The following is a 20,273-nucleotide window of genomic DNA, read 5'->3' as shown; positions in this document are numbered from 1 at the left end:
TGGTGGTTTATTGGAGATAGGAGTCTCACGGTCTTTCCTGCCCGGGCTGGCTTTGAACCGCGATCCTCAGATTTCAGCCTCCTGAGTAGCTAGGATTACAGGCCTGAGCCACCAGCGCCCGGCTGTGGACACATCTTATGTTCTTACTCTGACTGGATTTAGCCTTTCCTTAACCTTCTGTGGTTTAAAATCCTTCAAGGCTACATACTCATTAGAATGGCTCAATTCCATAACACTGACAACACTAAAGCTGGCAAGGAAGTGGATTAGGAAGTGTCATTTCTTTTATTTTTTTTTTTTGTCAGTTGTGGGGCTTGAACTCTGGGCCTGGTGGCTGTCCCTCAGCTCTTCAGCTCAAGGTAAGCGCTCTACCACTTCAGCCATAGTGCCACTTCCAGTTTTCTGAGTGGTTTATTGGAGAAAAGAGTCTCCTGGTCGGGCTGGGAAGGTGGCTCAGTGGTAGACCGCTTGCCTTGCATGCATGAGGCCCTGAGTTCAATTCCTCAGCACCACATAAGCAGAAAAAGCTGGAAGTGGCACTGTGGCTCAAGTGTTTGAGTGCTAGCCTTGAGCTGAAGAGCTCAGGGACAGCACCCAGGCCCGGAGTTCAGGCCCCACAACCGGCAAAAAAAAAAAAAAAAAAAGATTCTCATGGCCTTTCCTGCCCAGGCTGGCTTTGAACCGTGATGCTCAGATCTCAGCCTCTTGAGTAGCTAGGATTACAGGCATGAGCCACTGGTACCTGGCTGTCATTCCTTATTGGTGACAATGGAAGGCTCTGAGTTCATTCCCAGAATGTAAAGAGCAGGAAGGATGTAGAGGGTAAGGGATAGAAAGGAGGGAGGGGAGAAGAAAGGAAGGGGAAAATACTTTCGTATCAATGATGTATCAGTCAATCCCTCAGTTGTAATAAGTGCTCTGCTGTCAGTCAGAGTGAAGTTTGCTTGGAGGGGAGAGGGATATTGGTGCTCAATAAAACAAATGTTACCACCTCCAATGTATTGCTCTCCGAAATGAAGCAATCAATTTTTCTCTCCCTTGTAATTCAATAGCACTTAGTTGTTCTCTTTGTTATTTTCTTCTTCTTCTTTTTCTTCTGGTTGTTATCTATTTGTTTATTGAAACAATCTCACAATGTAGCATTGGCTGACATCAACTCTTTGATCCTCCTTCCTCAGCTCCTCCAGTACTGAGATTATAGACTATAACACCACACCTAGTTTTGTTACTTTTATTAGGCCACCCGGGCTGTAGTTTCTGTTAAAAAAAACCTACTAATACTATAAAATAGAACATTAGTTCTGAAATTAGGAAAGAAGCCTTAGCTCCAGCTCTCTTACTTAGTATGTGTATAAAATTAGCTGAGGGAATCTTCATTCTGAAAATCAACTTCATGTATCTACAAAACAGTGATGGGGTGTTTGTGCAGATAAAGTCTGAAAAGTATGTGACTGTAGGTACCTCTTACACTAGTGCAATGGTTCTTTACTGGACTTCAAACACATTTCGGGGATACACGGATGCCCTGCTCTGGGGCGTCTGTGAATCTCCCTGGAAAATATTTTTCTGAAAAGATAGCCCATAGTTTCCCTTGGCATTTTTTTTTTGGGGGGGGGGGGTCCGGTTGTGGGGCCTGAACTCTGGGCCTGGGCGCTGTCCCTCAGCTCTTCAGCTCAAGGCTAGCTTGAGCCACAGCACCACTTGCAGCTTTTTTCTTTTTGCTTATGTGGTGCTGAGGAATCGAACCCAGGGCCTCAGGCATGCAAGGCAAGCGCTCTACCACTGAGCCACCCTCCCAGCCCTCCCTCGGCATTTTTTTTAAAAGATGGAATCTCCCTAGGTACCTCCCCAGGCTGGCAATCATTCTGTCTCAGTCTCCTAGGTGTAGTGATTATAAATGTCAGTCACAGGTTAACACCTCCTCTGAAGGTTTCCAAGATGCCTTAAAAGATTAGCAAAAGAAAGGACGAAAAGGATTAGGAATCTTCAACTTCGAGACACTTTAATAGGTACTTTCTCATGCATGCATGGTTTCTAATGTTTACAACCAACCTTACAAGTATTAACATACCCATTATCCAGATGCATGAATTAGGTAAGTTAAGTGTTTTGAAAAAAGTAGAGTTCGTAACCTATTCAAACATTACAACACGTCTGCTCGAGGCCAATAACTGAGTTAGAGGTTGGGAACTTGGTTCTAGTCAAAGTTGGCTATCACAGCTGCGTCCCCAATTACAGGTCTGGCCCTCCAGCTCCAGTACAATACCTCGATTAAGGAGGTCCCTAAATTCTCCTAGAGTGAAATTCACTTTCGGTTGGTAGGGCGGAAAGCTCCTGAGGCGCGGGACTCCGCCCCACGCCGGGGCAGACCACGCCCCCTCTGCAGTCAGTATTGTCCGAAGGTTCCCAGCGTCCCTCGGATGGCCTCGGTAGTTTCCGGTAAAAATCGAGAGTTTCTAACGTGTCCCCTAGTTGTCTCTCGGCCGCCGTCCTCTCAACTGCCACCTCCTTTTCCCTCCTCCTTTTCCTCCCCTTTTCCCCCTCCCCTCCCCCTCCCCAGGCCCGGCCCTGCTGGCGCCTTTGGCACTACGGGCTGGGCAAGATGGCGGCTTTCGGGATCTTAAGCTACGAACACCGGCCACTAAAGAGGCCACGGCTGGGGCCTCCCGATGTGTACCCTCAGGACCCCAAACAGAAAGAGGTGCGTTTAAAATGTCGGGCTCCGCTAGGGCTGGGAACCGGTGATTAGCCTGAGGGGAAGCATTGACAGTTGTACGGGGGAGGGGGGGTGTGGGGCGGGGCGATTAGGTGAGAGCAAAAGTCCCGGAAGGCAGGGGGAGTGTAAAGTGGGCCAGTGTGGAGGTGAGCCCGGGCCCAGCCCGGGAATCCCTTGGTATGACTAGGGAATGATGTCGAGGGCCGCGCCTGAGGCACCCCCTTCTACACACAAACCTAAGAAAGTTATGTGAGGCTGCCCGCGAGGGAAGTGATGTTGAGGGTGTGCTGGGTGGTTGAGAATTTTAGTGATTATGGGGGTGAGGGTGGGGTCCAAATGAATATAAGGACCCAGCTTTAAATAACAACCTGTTCTTCTCTGAAGAAGTCTCCTCCCTTTCTCCCTTGTTCCTATCTCTTCTACCCTCTTCCCACGGAAGGGAAAAAAAAGCTAAAATGCTGTTTTCCTTCCTCAGGATGAACTGACGGCCTTGAATGTAAAACAAGGTTTCAATAATCAGCCCGCTGTCTCTGGGGATGAACATGGTAGCGCCAAGAATGTCAACTTCAATCCTGCCAAGGTGAGATCACCCCTGCCAGGCTGAAAGAAAAGACTGAAGAATCTCAAAGGCCCTGGGTTGGGAAAACTTCAAGGGAAAACCTAAATGGCTGAGTTTGACTTCATAATCCATTACTACCATATTAACATTTCCCCATCAAAAGCAAGATCATCTGTCCATTCTTCCCACCCTGAGGTGCAAATTTCTTCCCTCAGATCAGTTCCAACTTCAGCAGCATTATTGCAGAGAAGTTACGTTGTAACACCCTCCCTGACACTGGTCGCAGGAAGCTCCAAGTGAACCAGAAAGACAACTTCTGGCTGGTGACTCCAAGATCCCAGAGTGCTATTAACACCTGGTTCACTGATCTGGCTGGCACCAAACCACTCACACAGCTAGCTAAGGTGAGGAACTGTCTTCTGTTCTCTAGATCAAGGAGAGAGTGTGGGTGAGATCTCACTCTTTGTGATGTCCAATCCAGGTCCCCATTTTCAGTAAGAAGGACGAAGTGTTTGGGTACTTAGCCAAATACACAGTGCCTGTGATGCGGGCTGCCTGGCTCATTAAGATGACCTGTGCCTACTATGCAGCAATCTCTGAGACGAAGGTTAAGAAAAGAAATGCCCTTGGCCCCTTCATTGGTGAGTAACCCCTAACATCAGGAATACCACTGCTGACCTTAAGGAGGGATAGAACAATCCTTAGAATCATTCTCTTTCCTAATCTGTATTTCTTGCTTCTGTTTGTGTCTTGGATTTACCCAAATAATAAACATCAAGTCATTTGATTACCTCAGTGTATTCACGTACTGTGTTATAAACATGACCAGCACATGGACTCTGCCCTTAGGATCTCAATAGGAATATACCAAGATATATGTTCAAGTAGTATAATTAAATGTAGAAAGCAGTAAGTATCCAAAGAGGATTCAAGAGATTCTTTGAGACTTTGGTGGACAGAAAGATTACTTTCTCTTGTGAATACCTGGAAGACTTTAGAAAGATGATGGCATTTGTTTGTTTTATTTTTACTATTTATTATTTTAATTTTTGTCTGTCATACGGCTTGAACTCAGTACTTCAGCACTGTCCCTGAGCTTTTTTGCTCAAGTCTAGCACTTTACCACTTTGAGCCACAGGACCACGTCCAGTTTTCTGGTAGTTAATTGGAGATGTGTCTCACAGACTTTCTTATCTAGGCTGGTTTCAAACTGCAATCCTCAGATCTCAGCCTCCTGAATAGCTAGGATTATAGGTGTGAGTCACCAGCACCCACTATATTTGTTTATTTTTTACTTTTTATTGTTATTATAAAGATTATGTACCAAGTGTTACTGTTTCATTTATGTATTTTAGAAATTATCTTTTGTATAAGTAGTTGTATATATTCAACAAAGCATTTTATGAACACAGTGTATCTCAAACAATGTAATCACTTTCCTCACTCTCCCCCACCCTTCTCAACTGCACCCCTTGCCGGAGATGATGGCATTTACCCCGAGGCTAAGAAGAAGAGTAGAATTTAGAACTTTGATAAGGGCTGAGTACAAGGCCCAGATGGTAGATAGAGCACCTAGGCAGCAAATGTGAGGCCCTGCCTGTGTTCAAACTTCAAAATACCAAAAACAAAAAATTTAAAAATAGTCTTTTAAAGGCTGGGGTATGGCTTAAGTAGTAGAGTACCTGTCTAGAATTGTGGTGGTTATACATAGAGATAGAGGACAGAAGGGTAGTATCAAAAAGGCCACCTTTCAGGTTTTTTTTTTTGTCGGTCGTGGGGCTTGAACTCTGGGCCTGAGTGCTGTCCCTCAGCTCTTCAGCTCAAGGCGAGCGCTCTACCACTTGAGCTACAGCGCCACTTCCGGTTTTCTGGTGGTTTATTGGAGATAGGAGTCTCACGGTCTCTCCTGCCCAGGCTGGCTTTGAACCGCGATCCTCAGATCTCAGCCTCCTGAGTAGCTAGGATTACAGGCGTGAGCCACCAGCGCCCGGCTTACCTTTCAGGTTTTTTTTGGGGGTGGGAGTCCAGTCATGGGGCCTGAACTCTGGGCCTGGGCGCTGTCCCTCAGCTCTTCAGCTCAAGGCTAGCGCTCTAGCACTTGAGCCACAGCACCACTTGCAGCTTTTTTCTTTTTGCTTATGTGGTGCTGAGGAATCGAACCCAGGGCCTCATGCATGCAAGGCAAGCGCTCTACCACTGAGCCACCTTCCTAGCCCTACCTTTCCATTTTTCCTTTAGAATGGACTCAGATCATCACCAAGTATTTATGGGAACAGCTACAGAAAATGGCTGAATACTACCGACCAGGGCCTGCAGGAAGTGGAGGATGCAGTTCTACTATAGGGCCCTTGCCTCATGATGTAGAGGTGGCAATCAGGCAGTGGGACTACAATGAGAAGCTCGCCATGTTCATGTTCCAGGTAGGGAGGAGGGCAGGTTGTTTGAAGCACTGGAATGGGCCTAATTTTACTCTCTGCCTAGGTAGAATAGCATCTACCTGTTACTCTGCTCTGGTTGTGGTTCTCTTCACCATTTCATTTACTTTTTTTAAATTTTTGTTGGTGGTGGGGCCTGAACTCGGGGCCTGGGCACTGTCCCTCTGCTCTTCAGCTCAAGGCTAGTGCTCTACCACTTGAACCACAGCACCACTTCTGGCTTTTTTTTTCTGCTTATGTGGTACTGAGGAATTGGACTCAGGGCCTCATGCATGTGAGGCAAGCACTCTACCACTGAGCCACCTTCCCAGCCCCTTTATTTACATTTATATGCCTCAGCTCTGACAGTCCCTGGGCTGAACTAATACTTTTCCTGTCCCTGATACCCATAGGATGGAATGCTGGATAGACATGAGTTCCTGACCTGGGTGCTTGAATGTTTTGAGAAAATCCGCCCTGGAGAGGATGAATTGCTTAAACTGTTGCTGCCCTTACTGCTTCGAGTAAGACCTAGGATTTTGGAGGGCCTAAGGAGGATTTGAGGTAGAGTAAGATGCTAGAGTGGTGGTCCTTGCAGAGAATCAGGAGGTCTGTTGGCCATGTTTTCACAGTACTCTGGAGAATTCGTTCAATCTGCATACCTGTCCCGCCGCCTTGCTTACTTCTGTACCCGGAGACTGGCACTGCAGCTGGATGGTGTGAGCAGCCATTCATCTCATGTTATATCTGCTCAGTCGACAAGCACACTGCCCACCACCCCTGCCCCTCAACCTCCAACTAGCAACACACCATCAACCCCCTTTAGTGACCTACTTATGTGCCCTCAACACCGGCCTCTTGTTTTTGGCCTCAGCTGTATCCTTCAGGTAGGTACTGCGTAGATCCAAGAAATATTAAGAAGTAGCTTAAGAAAGACTAGCGTGCTCATCTGGAGAATGAGGGTGATATCAACATGGAGGTGGGACAAGGCACTGAGTACTTTTTCTTGGAGATTATTGCTTCCCAATGATGTCGTGTTAATCCTGATTTGGGGGGATTTTTGTCAGCTTCTCATAGAACTAAATAGTACAATCAAAGCCTCTCAGGGTGAGATGCTGAGTATGGTGAGGCATGCTTTCAATACCAGCACTTGGGACACTGAGGCAAGATGATCATGGATTTGAGGCCAGCATGGGCTAAATAGTGAGATCCCTCCAAAGGAAAAAAAAAAGGAGAGAGAGGGAAAGAGGAGGGAGGGAAAGAACAAAGGTAAAAGGAGGGAAGGAAGAAAGAAGAAAGCAGGTGAATAGAGGGAATCAGTGATGGGCAATATATGCCTTAGGATAACCTAAGGGTTAGATCTTTTTTTTTTCTTTTTGCCAGTCCTGGAGCTTAAATTCAGGGCCTGGGTGATGTCACTGACCTTTTTGCTCAAGACTAGAACTATACCACTTGAGCCTCTGACTCCACTGCTGGCTTTTTTAGTAGTTAATTGGAGATAAGAATCTCATAGATTTTCGGGGGAGGGGGGAGGCTGGGAAGGGAGGTGAAGGGTAAACAAAGGAGGAGGCTGCAATGCTTGGTAAGAAATGTACGCATTATCCTGCCCATGTAATTGTAACCCCTCTGTACAGTATGTTCACAAATAAAATAAAATTAAATTAAAAAAAAATAATCTCACAGATTTTCATGCTCAGGCTGGTTTCAAGCTGCAGTCTTCAGATCTCAGCCTCCTGAGTAACTAGGTTTCTATGTATGAGCCACCACTACCAGGCCCTAAGGGTTAGATCTTTTAATGGGATTCTACAAAAATCACCATGGTAACTTACTTTGACTTACTTAGCTGTTTCTATTTGGCAGACCATTCTCCTGTGTTGTCCTAGTGCCCTGGTTTGGCACTACTCACTAACTGACAGCCGAATTAAGACTGGCTCACCACTTGACCACCTGCCTATTGCCCCTTCCAACCTGCCCATGCCAGAGGGCAACAGTGCCTTTACTCAGCAAGTAAGTCTGACCTGATCCTCTCAGATTGAGATATGAAAAACAAATTACTGGGGCTGGGAAGGTGGCTCAGTGGTAGAGCGCTTGCCTTGCATGCCTGAGGCCCTGGGTTCGATTCCTCAGCACCACTTAAGCAAAAAGAAAAAAGCCGGAAGTGGTGCTGTGGCTCAAGTGGTAGAGCACTAGCCTTGAGCTGAAGAGCTGAGGGACAGCGCTCAGGCCCAGAGTTCAGGCCCCATGACCGGACCCAAAAAAAAAAAAAGAAAAACAAATTACTTTTCCAGATACAGTTATTCTGTTTTTTGTTTTTGTTTTGTTTTTGTTTTTGGTTGGTTGTGGGGCCTGAACTCTGGGCCTGGGCGCTGTCCCTCAGCTTTTCAGCTCAAGGCTAGCACTCTACCACTTGAGCCACAGCGCCACTTCTGGTTTTCTAGTGGTTTATTGGAGATAAGAGTTTCATGGAGGGGCTGGGAATGTGGCTCAGTGGTAGAGTGCTTGCCTAGTATGCATGAAGCCCTGGGTTCGATACCTCAGTACCACATTCACAGAAAAAGGCCAGAAGTGGCGCTGCGGCTCAAGTGGTAGGGCACTAGCCTTGAGCACAAGAAGCTCAGGGACAATGCCCAGGCCCTGAGTTCAAGTCCCAGAACTGGCAAAAAAAAAAAAAAAGTTTCGTGCACTTTTCCTGCTTAGGCTGGCTTTGAACTGTGATCCTCAGATCTCAGTCTCCTGAGTAGCGAGGATTACAGGCATGAGCCACCAGTGCCTGGCTAAGCCTTCTTTTTTGATATTGCAGGTCCGTGCAAAGTTGCGTGAGATTGAGCAGCAGATCAAGGAGCGAGGGCAGGCAGTTGAAGTTCGCTGGTCTTTTGATAAGTGTCAGGAAGCCACTGCAGGTGAGTGTCGGAGGACGTATGTTTGAAGAAAGGATGGGGTGATAAGGACATAGACTTCTGAGAGTTGGAATGTGTGAGTTCTCTAGTTAAATCTTCTTTACTGTTTGTGTTCCTTAGGCTTCACCATTGGACGGGTGCTCCATACTTTGGAAGTGCTGGACAGCCATAGTTTTGAGCGCTCTGACTTTAGTAATTCACTCGACTCCCTTTGTAACCGAATCTTTGGATTAGGGTCTAGTAAGGATGGACATGAGGTGAGCAGAATTTTACTCATCCATTAGAAAGGATGATATTATATCATTTGCAAAGAAATGGAAGGTCTTGTAAAAAATCATATTAAATGAATTAAGTCAGGCCCAGAGAGACAAAGGTTGCATTTTTCCCTCATATGTAGAAGCTAGAATTAGTTTATAAACATGTAAGTAAATACATTGGGTGGTACACAAGTGTATACAGATGTATTAACTGAAATATGGCAGTATTAAGGGAGAGCTCAAATAATGTAATTTCTTAGAGAAGCAAAGTAAATGTTCAGCAAAATAAACACCAGGAAATGGGTGTTTGAAAGGAGTAGGGCCAAGGGGAGGGGAGTATATGAATGAAGAAGAGAAGTAGGAGGGGAGAGAATACAGTCAAGAATTCAGTGTGGGAAGGTGGCTCAGTGGTGCTTGCCTCTCAAGCATGAGGCCCTAGGTTCCATTCCTCAGCACCACATAAGCAGAAAAAGCCACAAGAGGCACTGTGGCTCAAGTGATAGAGCACTAGCCTTGAGCTGAAGCGCTGAGGGACAGCGCCCAGGCCCAGAGTTCAGGCCCCATGACTAACAACAACAACAAAAAAGAATTCAGTGTGTATTCTACAAAAATAAGTAAGGGAAGGTGTGGGTTCGTAGGGACAGGTAAGAATGTTGAAAGAGTGATATTGATCAAGACACACTATATTCATAAACTGCCTTGGTAAGAGGCAACTACTTAAAGATAACTTTAGAAGAAGAAAGCACAAAAACATTGCAAGGGCAGTAGTATGTATGAGGGAAGGCAAGATGAGGCATGGAAGCCAGAGAATTTCTGTAGATAATGGGGCTCAGCCTTGAAGAAATTGGAGTTCAATTCTTTGTCCCTTGTCCCTATCTTCCTCTGGTTACAGATCTCTGATGATGATGCTGTGGTATCCTTGCTATGTGAATGGGCTGTCAGCTGCAAGCGCTCTGGACGGCATCGTGCTATGGTGGTAGCCAAGCTCCTGGAGAAGAGACAGGCAGAAATTGAGGCTGAGGTCTGGGACAGAGAAAGGGGAATAAGATTGGCCAATGGGAAGGAGTTTAACTGAGTTTTGAGAGCTCAAAAATTATTGAGGTGGTAGTGGGACTGAAGTTGAATGTGGGAGAACAGGTTAAAGAAGTGGTAGGGAGCCAAGCATGGTGGTACATACCTGTAACCTGGGAGACCGAGAAAGGAGGATCATGAATTCAAGGCCAGTTTGAGCTAGAAAGCAAGACCTTGTCTCAAAAATAACTCAAAACAATAACAACAACAAAAGACACGGGAAGAGAAAACAACAGAGAGTGTTGTGTGTGTCTGAAACACCATAGTGAAATATCTTGGTGTAATTAATATACCATAAAAATAAACAACAGGCTGAGTGCCACTGGCTCACACCTGTAATCCTAGCTACTCAGGAGGCTGAGATCTGAGGATTGCAGTTCAAAGCCAGCCCGGGCAGGAAAGTCCATGAAACTCGTATCTCCAATAAGCCACCAGAAAACCGGAAGTGGCTGTAGCTCAAGTGGTAGAGCACTAGCGTTGAGCTGAAGAGCTGAGGGACAGAGCTCAGGCCCAGAGTTCAAGCCCCATGACTGACAAAAAAAAAATGAACAACAGGAAAGCAAAACAGGCTGTGATGGGGTTGGTGATACTGACAGAAGGTGGGGAGGACTAACTAGGAGGGTGAACAAAGGTAAGTATGGTCAAAATTTATTTGCATACATGGAAATAGATTAAACCTGTTGAAATTGTTTTAAGGAAGAGAGAGGATAAGGGAGAATGAAGTCAGTTTGGACTGATAGTGAAATCAATTCCCATGGATAAGGGATACATTGTATACATGTGCAGAAATGTTACAACTGTACAAGGAATGTATGCTACAAAAAAGAAACAAATAAAAGAAAGTGATAGGGAACCTACAGGCAATGTTAAGGCCCTGAATTAGATAGGTGCTGAACAGTTTCTGGCTTGAAAAGAGATCCAAGGCTCTAGTTGGGAGGTGACAAAGAAAATGGCGTTCAGAGGGGGAATAAATGTGAAAGGTGTGTCTTGGAGACGACACAACTTATACTTCAAGGGTTACACCTCAAGGAGTGAAGAAATGGGGAAAAGTCAATCATGAATTTGTTCTCTTGTAGCGTTGTGGAGAATCTGAAGCAGCAGATGAGAAGGGGTCCATTGCCTCTGGTTCCCTTTCTGCTCCCAGTGCTCCCATTTTCCAGGATGTCCTCCTACAGTTTCTGGATACCCAGGCTCCTATGCTGAGTATGAGCACCTGCCGCCTTCTAGTTCTTTTGCTTAGATTCATTTACTACAACCACTGCTATAACAAATGATAGAAATATGTTTTCTGTCTTGGACTCAATGTAGAATGATTTGTAGACTTGAGTCTAGTTCCAGATGATTTTACAGAGTAGCAGAAAAGAATAAAAACAAGGACATGTGATTGTAATGTTTTCTCTGTATAATAACAGAGATGCTGTGTTCCTTATTGAGGTGTTGTATGGGGTGGGGCATAAGGTGAGGTAGGCAACCCTACAGTGTTGCCCTCAACAGTTTCTAGAATTTAGGGGGATTATTCCTAAAATTGACTCAAGGAGGTTCTTCTCGGAGATATATGCTCGAGAAACACTGAGCCTCAGATATGTGTCTTTCTCTGTCCCCTTTTGTGCCCTGCTAATTTATCTCTTCTCATTCCCTCTTTCCAGCCGATCCTCGAAGTGAGAGTGAACGGGTAGAATTCTTTAATTTGGTACTGCTGTTCTGTGAACTGATTCGACATGATGTTTTCTCCCACAACATGTACACTTGCACTCTCATCTCCCGGGGTGACCTTGCCTTTGGAGCTCCTGGTCCCCGGCCTCCATCTCCCTTTGATGATCCCACAGATGACCCAGAGCGTAAGGAGGCAGAAGGCAGCAGCAGTAGCAAGCTGGAGGTGTGTGGCCTTTCCCTTTCCCTTCATTATTCTGTGTGTGTGTCTGTGTGTCTGTACACACACATACATACTAATGCACACAGCTAAACTGGTAATGATAGGGCTTGAACTCAAGGGTTGGGCTCTCGTAGCTTTTTGAACTTAAGGCTTAAGGCTGATGTTCTACCAGTTAATTGAAGATAAGAATCTCTTGGACTTTTTTTTTTTTTGTCAAGGCTGCTTCAAACTTTGATTCTCGGATCTCAGCATTTGAGAAGCTAGGATTACAGGCATGAGCCACCAGCACCCAACTTCACTGTTCATTTTGACATTCCCATCTTCATGGCCCCCAGAAGCCTCTGAGTCTCTTGCCCAAGAAGGATAATATTTCTTAGCACTTCACAGTTTTTCCACAATCACTCTTATGTCAGATTTTTCACTTGGTCTTCATATCAGCCTTATGAAATACTCTTACCTTGCAAGTGACTGAACAAGGCTTAAATCCAGCATCCAGGCCTTCTCTAGTCTCCTCTTTCCAGTAGTTTGTAGGTTGTGAAGGGTAGATACCTGAGACTAAAACAACTTTGCTTATGTTTTTTTTGCCCTCAGGACCCCGGGCTCTCCGAATCTATGGACATTGACCCTAGTTCCAGTGTGCTCTTTGAAGACATGGAAAAGCCTGATTTCTCAGTAAGTTAGATCCTGAGCATAGAAGAATTCAACTCCTAGACCCTTCCATTCTGTCTATTTTACATTATGTTATTATTTTTTTGGTTGGTCCTGGGGCTTGAACTCTGGGCTTGGGTGCTGTCCCTGTGCTTGAGCCACATCGCCACTTCCAGTTTTCTAGTGGTTTATTGGAGATGAGTCTCACGGACTTTCCTGCCTGGGCTGGCTTTGAACCGAGATCCTCAGATTTCAACCTCCTGAGTAGCTAGGATTACAGCCATGAGCCACCGGTGCCAGGCTTATATTATTTTTTGTTTATGTGGTACAGAAGAATTAAACCCAGGGGCCTCATGCATGTTAGGTGAACAATCTACCACTAAGCCACATACATTCCCAGCCCCTATTACACCTCTTTTTGGAATCTCTTTATGCTCCCTCATCCCCTGTTTTTTTTTTTCTAATTGTTCTGCTCTTTCAAATCTCTTAGCTCTTCTCTCCTACTATGCCATGTGAGGGGAAAGGCAGCCCATCCCCTGAGAAACCTGATGTTGAAAAGGAGGTGAAACCTCCACCCAAGGAGAAGATAGAAGGGACCCTTGGAGTTCTTTATGACCAGCCACGACACGTGCAGTATGCCACACATTTTCCAATCCCCCAGGTATTGTTCCCTAATAGCTTTCTGACCATCTCTTTTGAACCCAGATAGCTATCTAAGGAATTTGCTGAGGGACTGGAAACAATTCCTGAGGGTGCTGCAGGGTGTGTTGGGAAGGGGCTTGAGCATGGTGGTGCTGCGGGATATGAAACATGCTCTTAGGAGGGCAAGTAGACCTGTACTAGAGTCTGACAAGTGCCACTGGGACACAGGAGGAGTCATGCAGCCATGAGTGCAACCAGCGGTTGGTCGTATTGTTTGGGGTGGGAAAGCAGCGAGATGATGCCCGCCATGCCATCAAGAAAATTACCAAGGATATCTTGAAGGTTCTGAACCGCAAGGGGACAGCAGAAACTGGTGGGTTTGAGACTCTTTGAATAGTTATCCCCCAGAGAATTGCCCTAGTCAGTCTTCCCATGCCCAGTGTAGGGAACTCCTCAGTCGTGTCCCAATATCCTGTCTCTTGGAGTCTCCTGAGAGCTCTAGTCCTTTTGAAACTTCCCCCCTCATTCCCCCCCTCTGCAGACCAGCTTGCTCCTATTGTGCCTCTGAATCCTGGAGACCTGACATTCTTAGGTACCTCACAGTAAGCCCCATATTGCCCTCTTGCCCTCCCTCCCTCCCTGGGCCCTCTCCTCCCCCCCCCCCCCCTTCCATCCCTGTATATAATCCTCTAAGGTCCACGTAGTCTGTGGTCCTCTAATCCTTTGTTTCATTGTCCCTTCCCTTCATCCCCCAGCCCTTCCCCAACCTCCCTTCCCTTTTCCCTTCTTCCTTTCCTCCATCCTTCCCTCTCCCTCCCCCTCTCCCCCCTCCTATAACCTCCTGTCCATATCCACCCCCTCCCCAGTCCCCAGTCAACTAGTTGTCTTTTTTATTTTGACTCAACTCTTTCAACTGTCCCCTTAGGTGGGGAGGATGGGCAGAAACGCCGACGCAACCGGCCTGAAGCCTTCCCCACTGCTGAAGACATCTTTGCTAAATTCCAGCACCTTTCACATTATGACCAACACCAGGTCACAGCTCAGGTGTGGGCCTAAGTTAGCCCCCATTCCCACGTTCTGGTCTTCTGTCCTGTTTTCCTTTCTCTCTTATCTTTTTTTTTTTTAGTCCCCTGGGCAGGCTAAAGCCTATTGGTCTTATCCTCTCCTACCATCATCCTTTCCTGCTGCTTCTTGGGTTCTTCCCTCCTTCCATTCTCGTCTCATTCTCACTGCCGTTCATTCCCACTACCCCTTATCAGGTCTCCCGGAATGTTCTGGAGCAGATCACGAGCTTTGCCCTTGGTATGTCATACCACTTGCCTCTGGTGCAGCATGTGCAGTTCATCTTCGACCTCATGGAATATTCACTCAGCATCAGTGGCCTCATCGACTTTGCCATTCAGGTGGGAATGTTAGGGGAGATAAGGGTGGAGAAAGGAATTCACAAGGGCAGGAATAGAACTTCAGCCATTTTTCCTGGCTATTTGGAAGGGCTAAAAGACGAAGCACAGGCGAAATGGAATATCAGTTTTAAGAGTGCAAGGATAAGAGACCTAAGTGTTCCCTGGGGAGACCCAAGAGACAGATTGGAAACTTGGGCACAAACTGTCCTCTCCCCTGTGGAGTTAGTTCATAAAACTCTGTCCTGGAGATTGGTTTGAGTCAAGGACAGTGGCACATGGTAACAAGGCCCTTATGTCCTGAGTGGGCTCTAGCAGGAAGGGATTCAGGCCTGCCCTTTGCCAGGTTTCTCACAGAAAGGCAAAGTTGTGGATAATGTAAGGATCCTCTTCTCATGTCTTGCTTCCATCCACCCTGCTAGCTGCTGAATGAGCTGAGTGTAGTTGAGGCTGAGCTGCTCCTCAAATCCTCCGATCTGGTGGGCAGCTACACTACCAGCCTGTGCCTGTGCATTGTGGCTGTCCTGCGGCACTACCACGCCTGCCTCATTCTCAACCAGGACCAGATGGCCCAAGTCTTTGAGGGGTAAGCCTGAGCTTCAAAGTAACTGCAACACAGGGTTCTGACAAATGCTGATTGGCCTGCTTGCTACTGAGGTGGGGAAGGTTATCAAGGGCCTTTGTATCCTGGTCCCTATGTGCCACCAGTTGATCCAACCCTACCCCCCCCATCTCTGTTTTTTGTTTTTGTTTTTGTCTAAGACCGGGACTCGAACTCGGTACCTTACACTTTTGCTCATTGGCTAGTGCTCTACCAACTGAGCCATGCCACCAACCCCCCAACCCTGCCCTCTCATGATAGGCTATGTGGCGTAGTGAAGCATGGGATGAACCGATCTGATGGCTCGTCTGCAGAACGCTGTATCCTTGCTTATCTCTATGATCTGTACACCTCCTGTAGCCATTTAAAGAGCAAATTTGGGGAACTCTTCAGGTAAGAGAGGTAGGAGGTAAGGGATAGAGAATGGGACCTCCTCCCATCTCCTTCCTATTACCACCCACCTCAGGAGCAGAACACAGCCCAGGACCTGCCATCTGTGCAGGGCACTTATGGACTGTGTCCTCCATGTGGCTGCCTAACTAAGAGTGGGCCTTCTTCCTTGCCTTCAAAGGCCCCTCTCTCTTATTCTCACATGGTTCCTTTCCTGCCCAGTCTGCTGTGGCCCAGTGCCCTTTTCTTGTCCCAGTCCCAATGTCCCTACATCCTTCACTCTTTTTTTTTCTTTTTCCTCCTTTTTGGCCATCCCTTACCTCACCAGAATTTCTTTATCACTGTTATTTCTCCAACCCCTGCAGTGACTTTTGCTCAAAGGTGAAGAACACCATCTACTGCAATGTGGAGCCATCAGAATCCAATATGCGTTGGGCACCTGAGTTTATGATTGATACCTTAGAGAACCCGTCAGCTCACACTTTCACCTATACAGGGCTGGGCAAGAGTCTTAGTGAGAACCCTGCTAATCGCTACAGCTTTGTCTGCAATGCTCTTATGCATGTCTGTGTGGGGCACCATGACCCTGACAGGTATGGGGTGTTCTTAGTGAGGTATGGACATCATGCTCCTGACAGATATTGGGAGGGATAACATACCTGGGAGGTATTATACCCTTGATTATTACTTAGGCAGAGCTGAAAAATGAATGACTCTAAGGTTTTGTGGAGAAAGGCTTTTCCTAAGAGCATTTGTACTTTTCTCTAGGGTGAATGACATCGCAATCTTGTGTGCAGAGCTGACTGGCTACTGCAAGTCACTGAGTGCAGAGTGGCTAGGAGTACTAAAGGCCTTGTGCTGTTCCTCGAACAATGGCACTTGTGGTTTCAACGATCTCCTGTGCAATGTAGATGTGAGCCTTGGGGTGGGGTTTTTCTGGGGAGTGGAGTAGTTAATGGGCAGAGGTCTGGCAATGATCATCAAAATCATTGTGGAGGGTCAAAGTTGAGTAGAGTGGTGACAGGGTACATTGAGTGGGGGCCCATTCTCCACACCCAGCCATGGTATCTTACTCTTCCTTCTAGGTCAGTGACCTGTCTTTTCATGATTCTCTGGCTACTTTTGTTGCCATCCTCATTGCTCGCCAGTGTTTGCTCCTAGAAGATCTGATTCGCTGTGCTGCCATCCCTTCACTCCTCAATGCCGGTAAACTACCAATCTGCAATCTCTAGATGTTAGGACCCCACATTTCAATGTGTACCTCATGGCCATCCCTTTTGTGGAATATCCTGCTGAGTCTCTGACCATCACCAGAAAGTCAGTACTTTGGTGCCTCTCAGGCAGGAAGGGGCCTATTGTCTTTCTTACCTTCCTTGCTTCCTTGCTTGCTTGCTTGCTTGCTTGCTTTGTCAGTCATGGGGTTTGAGCCCTGAGCCTGGGTGCTGTCCTTCGGCTCTTCAGCTCAAGGCTAGCGCTTTACCACTTGAGCCACAGCACCACTTCCGGTTCTGGTTTTCTAGTGGTTTATTGGAGGTAAGAGTTTCACGGACTTTTCCTCGACTTTCCTGCCCAGGCTGGCTTTGAACCAAGATCCTCAGATCTCAGCCTCCTGAGTAGCTAGGATTAAAGGCGTGAGCCACTGGTGCCTGGCTTACTATATATATATATATATATGTATATATATATATATATATATATATATATATATATTTTTTTTTTTTTTTTGCCAGTCCTGGGCTTGAACTCTGGGCCTGGGCCCTGTCCCTCAGCTCTTCAGATCAAGGCAAGCACTCAACCACTTGAACCACAATGCCACTTCGAGTTTTCTGGTGGTTTATTGGACATAAGAATCTCACAGATGGGGCTGGGAAGGTGGCTCAGTGGTAGAGCACTTGCCTTGCATGCATGAGGCCCTGGGTTCGATTCCTCAGCACCACATAACCAGAAAAAAAAAAGCCGGAAGTGGCGCTGTGGCTCAAGTGGTAGAGCACTAGCCTTGAGCTGAAGAGCTGAAGGACAGCACCCAGGCCCAGAGTTTAGGCCCATGACCGGACCAAAAAACAAAAAACAAAAACAACAACAAAAAAGAATCTCACAGATGCCTGGTGCTGGTGGCTCATTAGAAAACTAAAAGTGGTGCTGTGGCTCAAGCGGTACAGCTGGCTCAAACGGTAGAGCGCTTGCCTTGAGCTGAAGAGCCCAGGCCCAGAGTTCAAGACCCACGACCAAAAAAAAAAAAAGGACAAACAAAAAAAGAATCTCACAGACTTTCCTGCCCTAGCTGGCTTTGAGCCATGATCCTCAAATCTCAGTCTCATGAGTATCTAGGATTACAGGGGTGAGCCACCCACACCCAGCAGGGGGCCTATTTTCTAACACTACTTTTGTAGCCCTGAACTTTACACTTGTGTGCATGTGCATGTTTGTACAGTGCTGGAGATTGAACTTATGCTTGCCACTGAGCCAATGCCCCAGTCCCAATGGCCATTCCATTTTTTGACCTTTCAACTACATGACAATTCTTTGCTCTACCTCTCAGTATTATATTGCCTTTTCTCTTTTCATCTTACTGGTATTCCTCCTTTATGCTCTTTTTCAACACACACACACACACACACACACACACACACAGAGATGGTGTTAGTTCATTAATTTAGTTCCTCCTTTCCTCTTTACAGGACTGCTTTTTCCATTGCTGGTGCTTCAACACAGGCCCATGCACTCTCCCTAAGCTTTTTCCCCCAAAGTTGGCACTCTACCACTTGAGCCATACCTCTATTTAGCTTTTGCTGGTTAGTTGGAGATAAGAGTATTGTAGATCTTCCTGCCCCATGGCTTCAAACCAGGATTCTTAGATCTCATCCTCCTGAGTAGCTAGGATTATAGGCGTGGGTCACCAGCACCTGGCTAAATCTGCTTTTTTTTCTTCCTTTTAGCTTGTAGTGAACAGGACTCTGAGCCAGGAGCTCGGCTTACCTGCCGCATCCTCCTCCACCTTTTCAAGACACCACAACTCAATCCTTGCCAGTCTGATGGAAGTAAGTGACCCTGATTGGAGCTAGGAAGCAGTAGAAAGTGAGGCTTTTCTGTCCCACTGTTTCTATTCTTGCTTCCCCTAACTTCAGCTCCCTCTCCAGACAAGCCTGCAGTCGGAATCCGTTCCTCCTGTGACCGCCACCTGCTGGCTGCCTCCCAGAACCGCATTGTGGATGGAGCTGTGTTTGCTGTTCTCAAGGCTGTGTTTGTACTTGGTAAGGGGGTAGGAAGGGAGTGGTGCCAGAAGTGTGTATAGGGTGGAGTGCCAGCTAAACTACAAGGGGCAGTCTTTTTCCCTCCCGAAGGTGGTCTCTCTGACCTTTGGGGGGGAGAGAGAAGTATTTCTGTCCCATAGAGCATCATTTGGGGGAGTTTCTGCCTCTGTGGGCCAGGGTGGGTTCTCCACACAGTGTTCTGATCTCATTCTGCTCTCCCTATCTCCCACCCGTGAACCACAGGGGATGCGGAACTGAAGGGTTCAGGCTTCACTGTGACAGGAGGAACAGAAGAACTTCCAGAAGAGGAGGGAGGGGGTGGCAGTGGTGGTCGGAGGCAGGGTGGCCGCAACATCTCTGTGGAGACAGCCAGTCTGGATGTCTATGCCAAGTACGTGCTGCGCAGCATCTGCCAACAGGTCAGTCTCACCTTCCTTCCCCCCCCCCCACCTCCTAAATGCCTCTGTATAATATAGTCTTGTTTCCCAGCCCATGATCACACCACCTCTCTACTATACATCAGATCCCTTATTCACCTCTCAGCACATCCCTTTTTTCCTGCCTACACGCTGTTTTCCCCCAGTCTCCCTGATTTATCATCTTCCTCAGGAATGGGTAGGAGAACGTTGCCTTAAGTCATTATGTGAAGACAGCAATGACCTGCAAGATCCAGTGTTGAGTAGCGCCCAGGCCCAGCGTCTCATGCAGCTCATCTGTTATCCACATCGACTGCTGGACAATGAGGATGGTGAAAATCCCCAGCGACAGCGCATTAAGCGTATTCTTCAGGTAGGCCAAAGTGATAGGGGTCCTGAAGGAGGCAATGGGTCCCCATTTGGGGAGAAACACTAGGAAATGAGAAGAAGAGAGAAGAGTCAGGAAAAACAACAAAGATGTAGGAGAAAGGGAAGAAGAGAAATAGCTGCAGTATTGTTTCTAGTAAATCCAATATAGCCTATCCTTGAAACTAATGGTTAGGTAACATGCAGCTATCAGGAGGGAGTGCAGCTCAGCAGTGGGAGGCATAGCAAATAGGAGGCCTACTTTTTGGCTTTATATGTTTGACACTTGGGCTGTGATTGAGTAATGGAGTAGTAATAGTGATTACTTATTGAGCATATACTTTGAGCACAGATGCTGCACAGTGCATACATTTTACCATTTGGTCTTTACAAACCTAGAAGGTGGCTCTGAGTATCTCTGACCAATGAGGAAATAGGTTTGAAGAGGTTAATTAGCTTGTTCAAGGTCATATAGCTAGTAAATTTAGATTCAGTCTGTGAACCTCAGTATGCCTGTACCACCGTGTGGGGGGTGGGGTCGGGGGGAGGGTATGTGCATGGTCCTGGGGCTTGAACTCAGGGCCTGGGCACATCCTTGAGCTTCTTTTGCTCAGGGCTAGCACTCTACTACTTGAACTCTATAGTTCCATTTCTAGACTTTTTGGTAGGTAATTGGAGATGAGTCTCACAGATTTTCCTGCCCAGGCTGGCTTTGAACTACCATTGTCAGCTTTCAGCCTCTTGAGTAGCTAGAATTATAAGCATGAGCTGC

The 20,273-nt window shown here is 46.8% G+C and overlaps 1 protein-coding gene across 4 annotated transcripts in view; it reads left to right on the top strand.

Moving 5' to 3' along the window:
* Nucleotides 1-2,399: 2,399 nt before the first annotated feature.
* The window catches only part of Med12 (mediator complex subunit 12), a 30,184-nt gene continuing 12,310 nt past the window's right edge, over nt 2,400-20,273 (top strand). For all 4 annotated transcript variants that reach the window (XM_042694835.1, XM_042694834.1, XM_042694832.1 and 1 more), the window contains exons 1-28: nt 2,400-2,701; nt 3,192-3,296; nt 3,491-3,679; nt 3,757-3,916; nt 5,514-5,695; nt 6,103-6,213; nt 6,322-6,576; nt 7,550-7,696; nt 8,490-8,589; nt 8,707-8,843; nt 9,736-9,864; nt 10,991-11,117; nt 11,561-11,790; nt 12,379-12,459; nt 12,926-13,096; nt 13,306-13,450; nt 13,619-13,669; nt 14,003-14,121; nt 14,337-14,480; nt 14,900-15,063; nt 15,340-15,471; nt 15,834-16,061; nt 16,237-16,381; nt 16,554-16,674; nt 18,405-18,506; nt 18,606-18,719; nt 18,963-19,138; nt 19,329-19,508. In XM_042694835.1, the coding sequence (XP_042550769.1) occupies nt 2,603-2,701; nt 3,192-3,296; nt 3,491-3,679; nt 3,757-3,916; nt 5,514-5,695; nt 6,103-6,213; nt 6,322-6,576; nt 7,550-7,696; nt 8,490-8,589; nt 8,707-8,843; nt 9,736-9,864; nt 10,991-11,117; nt 11,561-11,790; nt 12,379-12,459; nt 12,926-13,096; nt 13,306-13,450; nt 13,619-13,669; nt 14,003-14,121; nt 14,337-14,480; nt 14,900-15,063; nt 15,340-15,471; nt 15,834-16,061; nt 16,237-16,381; nt 16,554-16,674; nt 18,405-18,506; nt 18,606-18,719; nt 18,963-19,138; nt 19,329-19,508 (4,044 nt within the window). In that variant the 5' untranslated portion in view covers nt 2,400-2,602. The remainder of the gene's footprint in view (nt 2,702-3,191; nt 3,297-3,490; nt 3,680-3,756; nt 3,917-5,513; nt 5,696-6,102; nt 6,214-6,321; nt 6,577-7,549; nt 7,697-8,489; nt 8,590-8,706; nt 8,844-9,735; nt 9,865-10,990; nt 11,118-11,560; nt 11,791-12,378; nt 12,460-12,925; nt 13,097-13,305; nt 13,451-13,618; nt 13,670-14,002; nt 14,122-14,336; nt 14,481-14,899; nt 15,064-15,339; nt 15,472-15,833; nt 16,062-16,236; nt 16,382-16,553; nt 16,675-18,404; nt 18,507-18,605; nt 18,720-18,962; nt 19,139-19,328; nt 19,509-20,273) is intronic.

Source organism: Dipodomys spectabilis, unplaced genomic scaffold (genome assembly GCF_019054845.1).
Source record: "Dipodomys spectabilis isolate Male_0828 unplaced genomic scaffold, ASM1905484v1 ptg000176l, whole genome shotgun sequence".
NCBI lineage: Eukaryota > Metazoa > Chordata > Mammalia > Rodentia > Heteromyidae > Dipodomys > Dipodomys spectabilis.
This window is presented reverse-complemented; position numbering and strand designations above follow the sequence as displayed.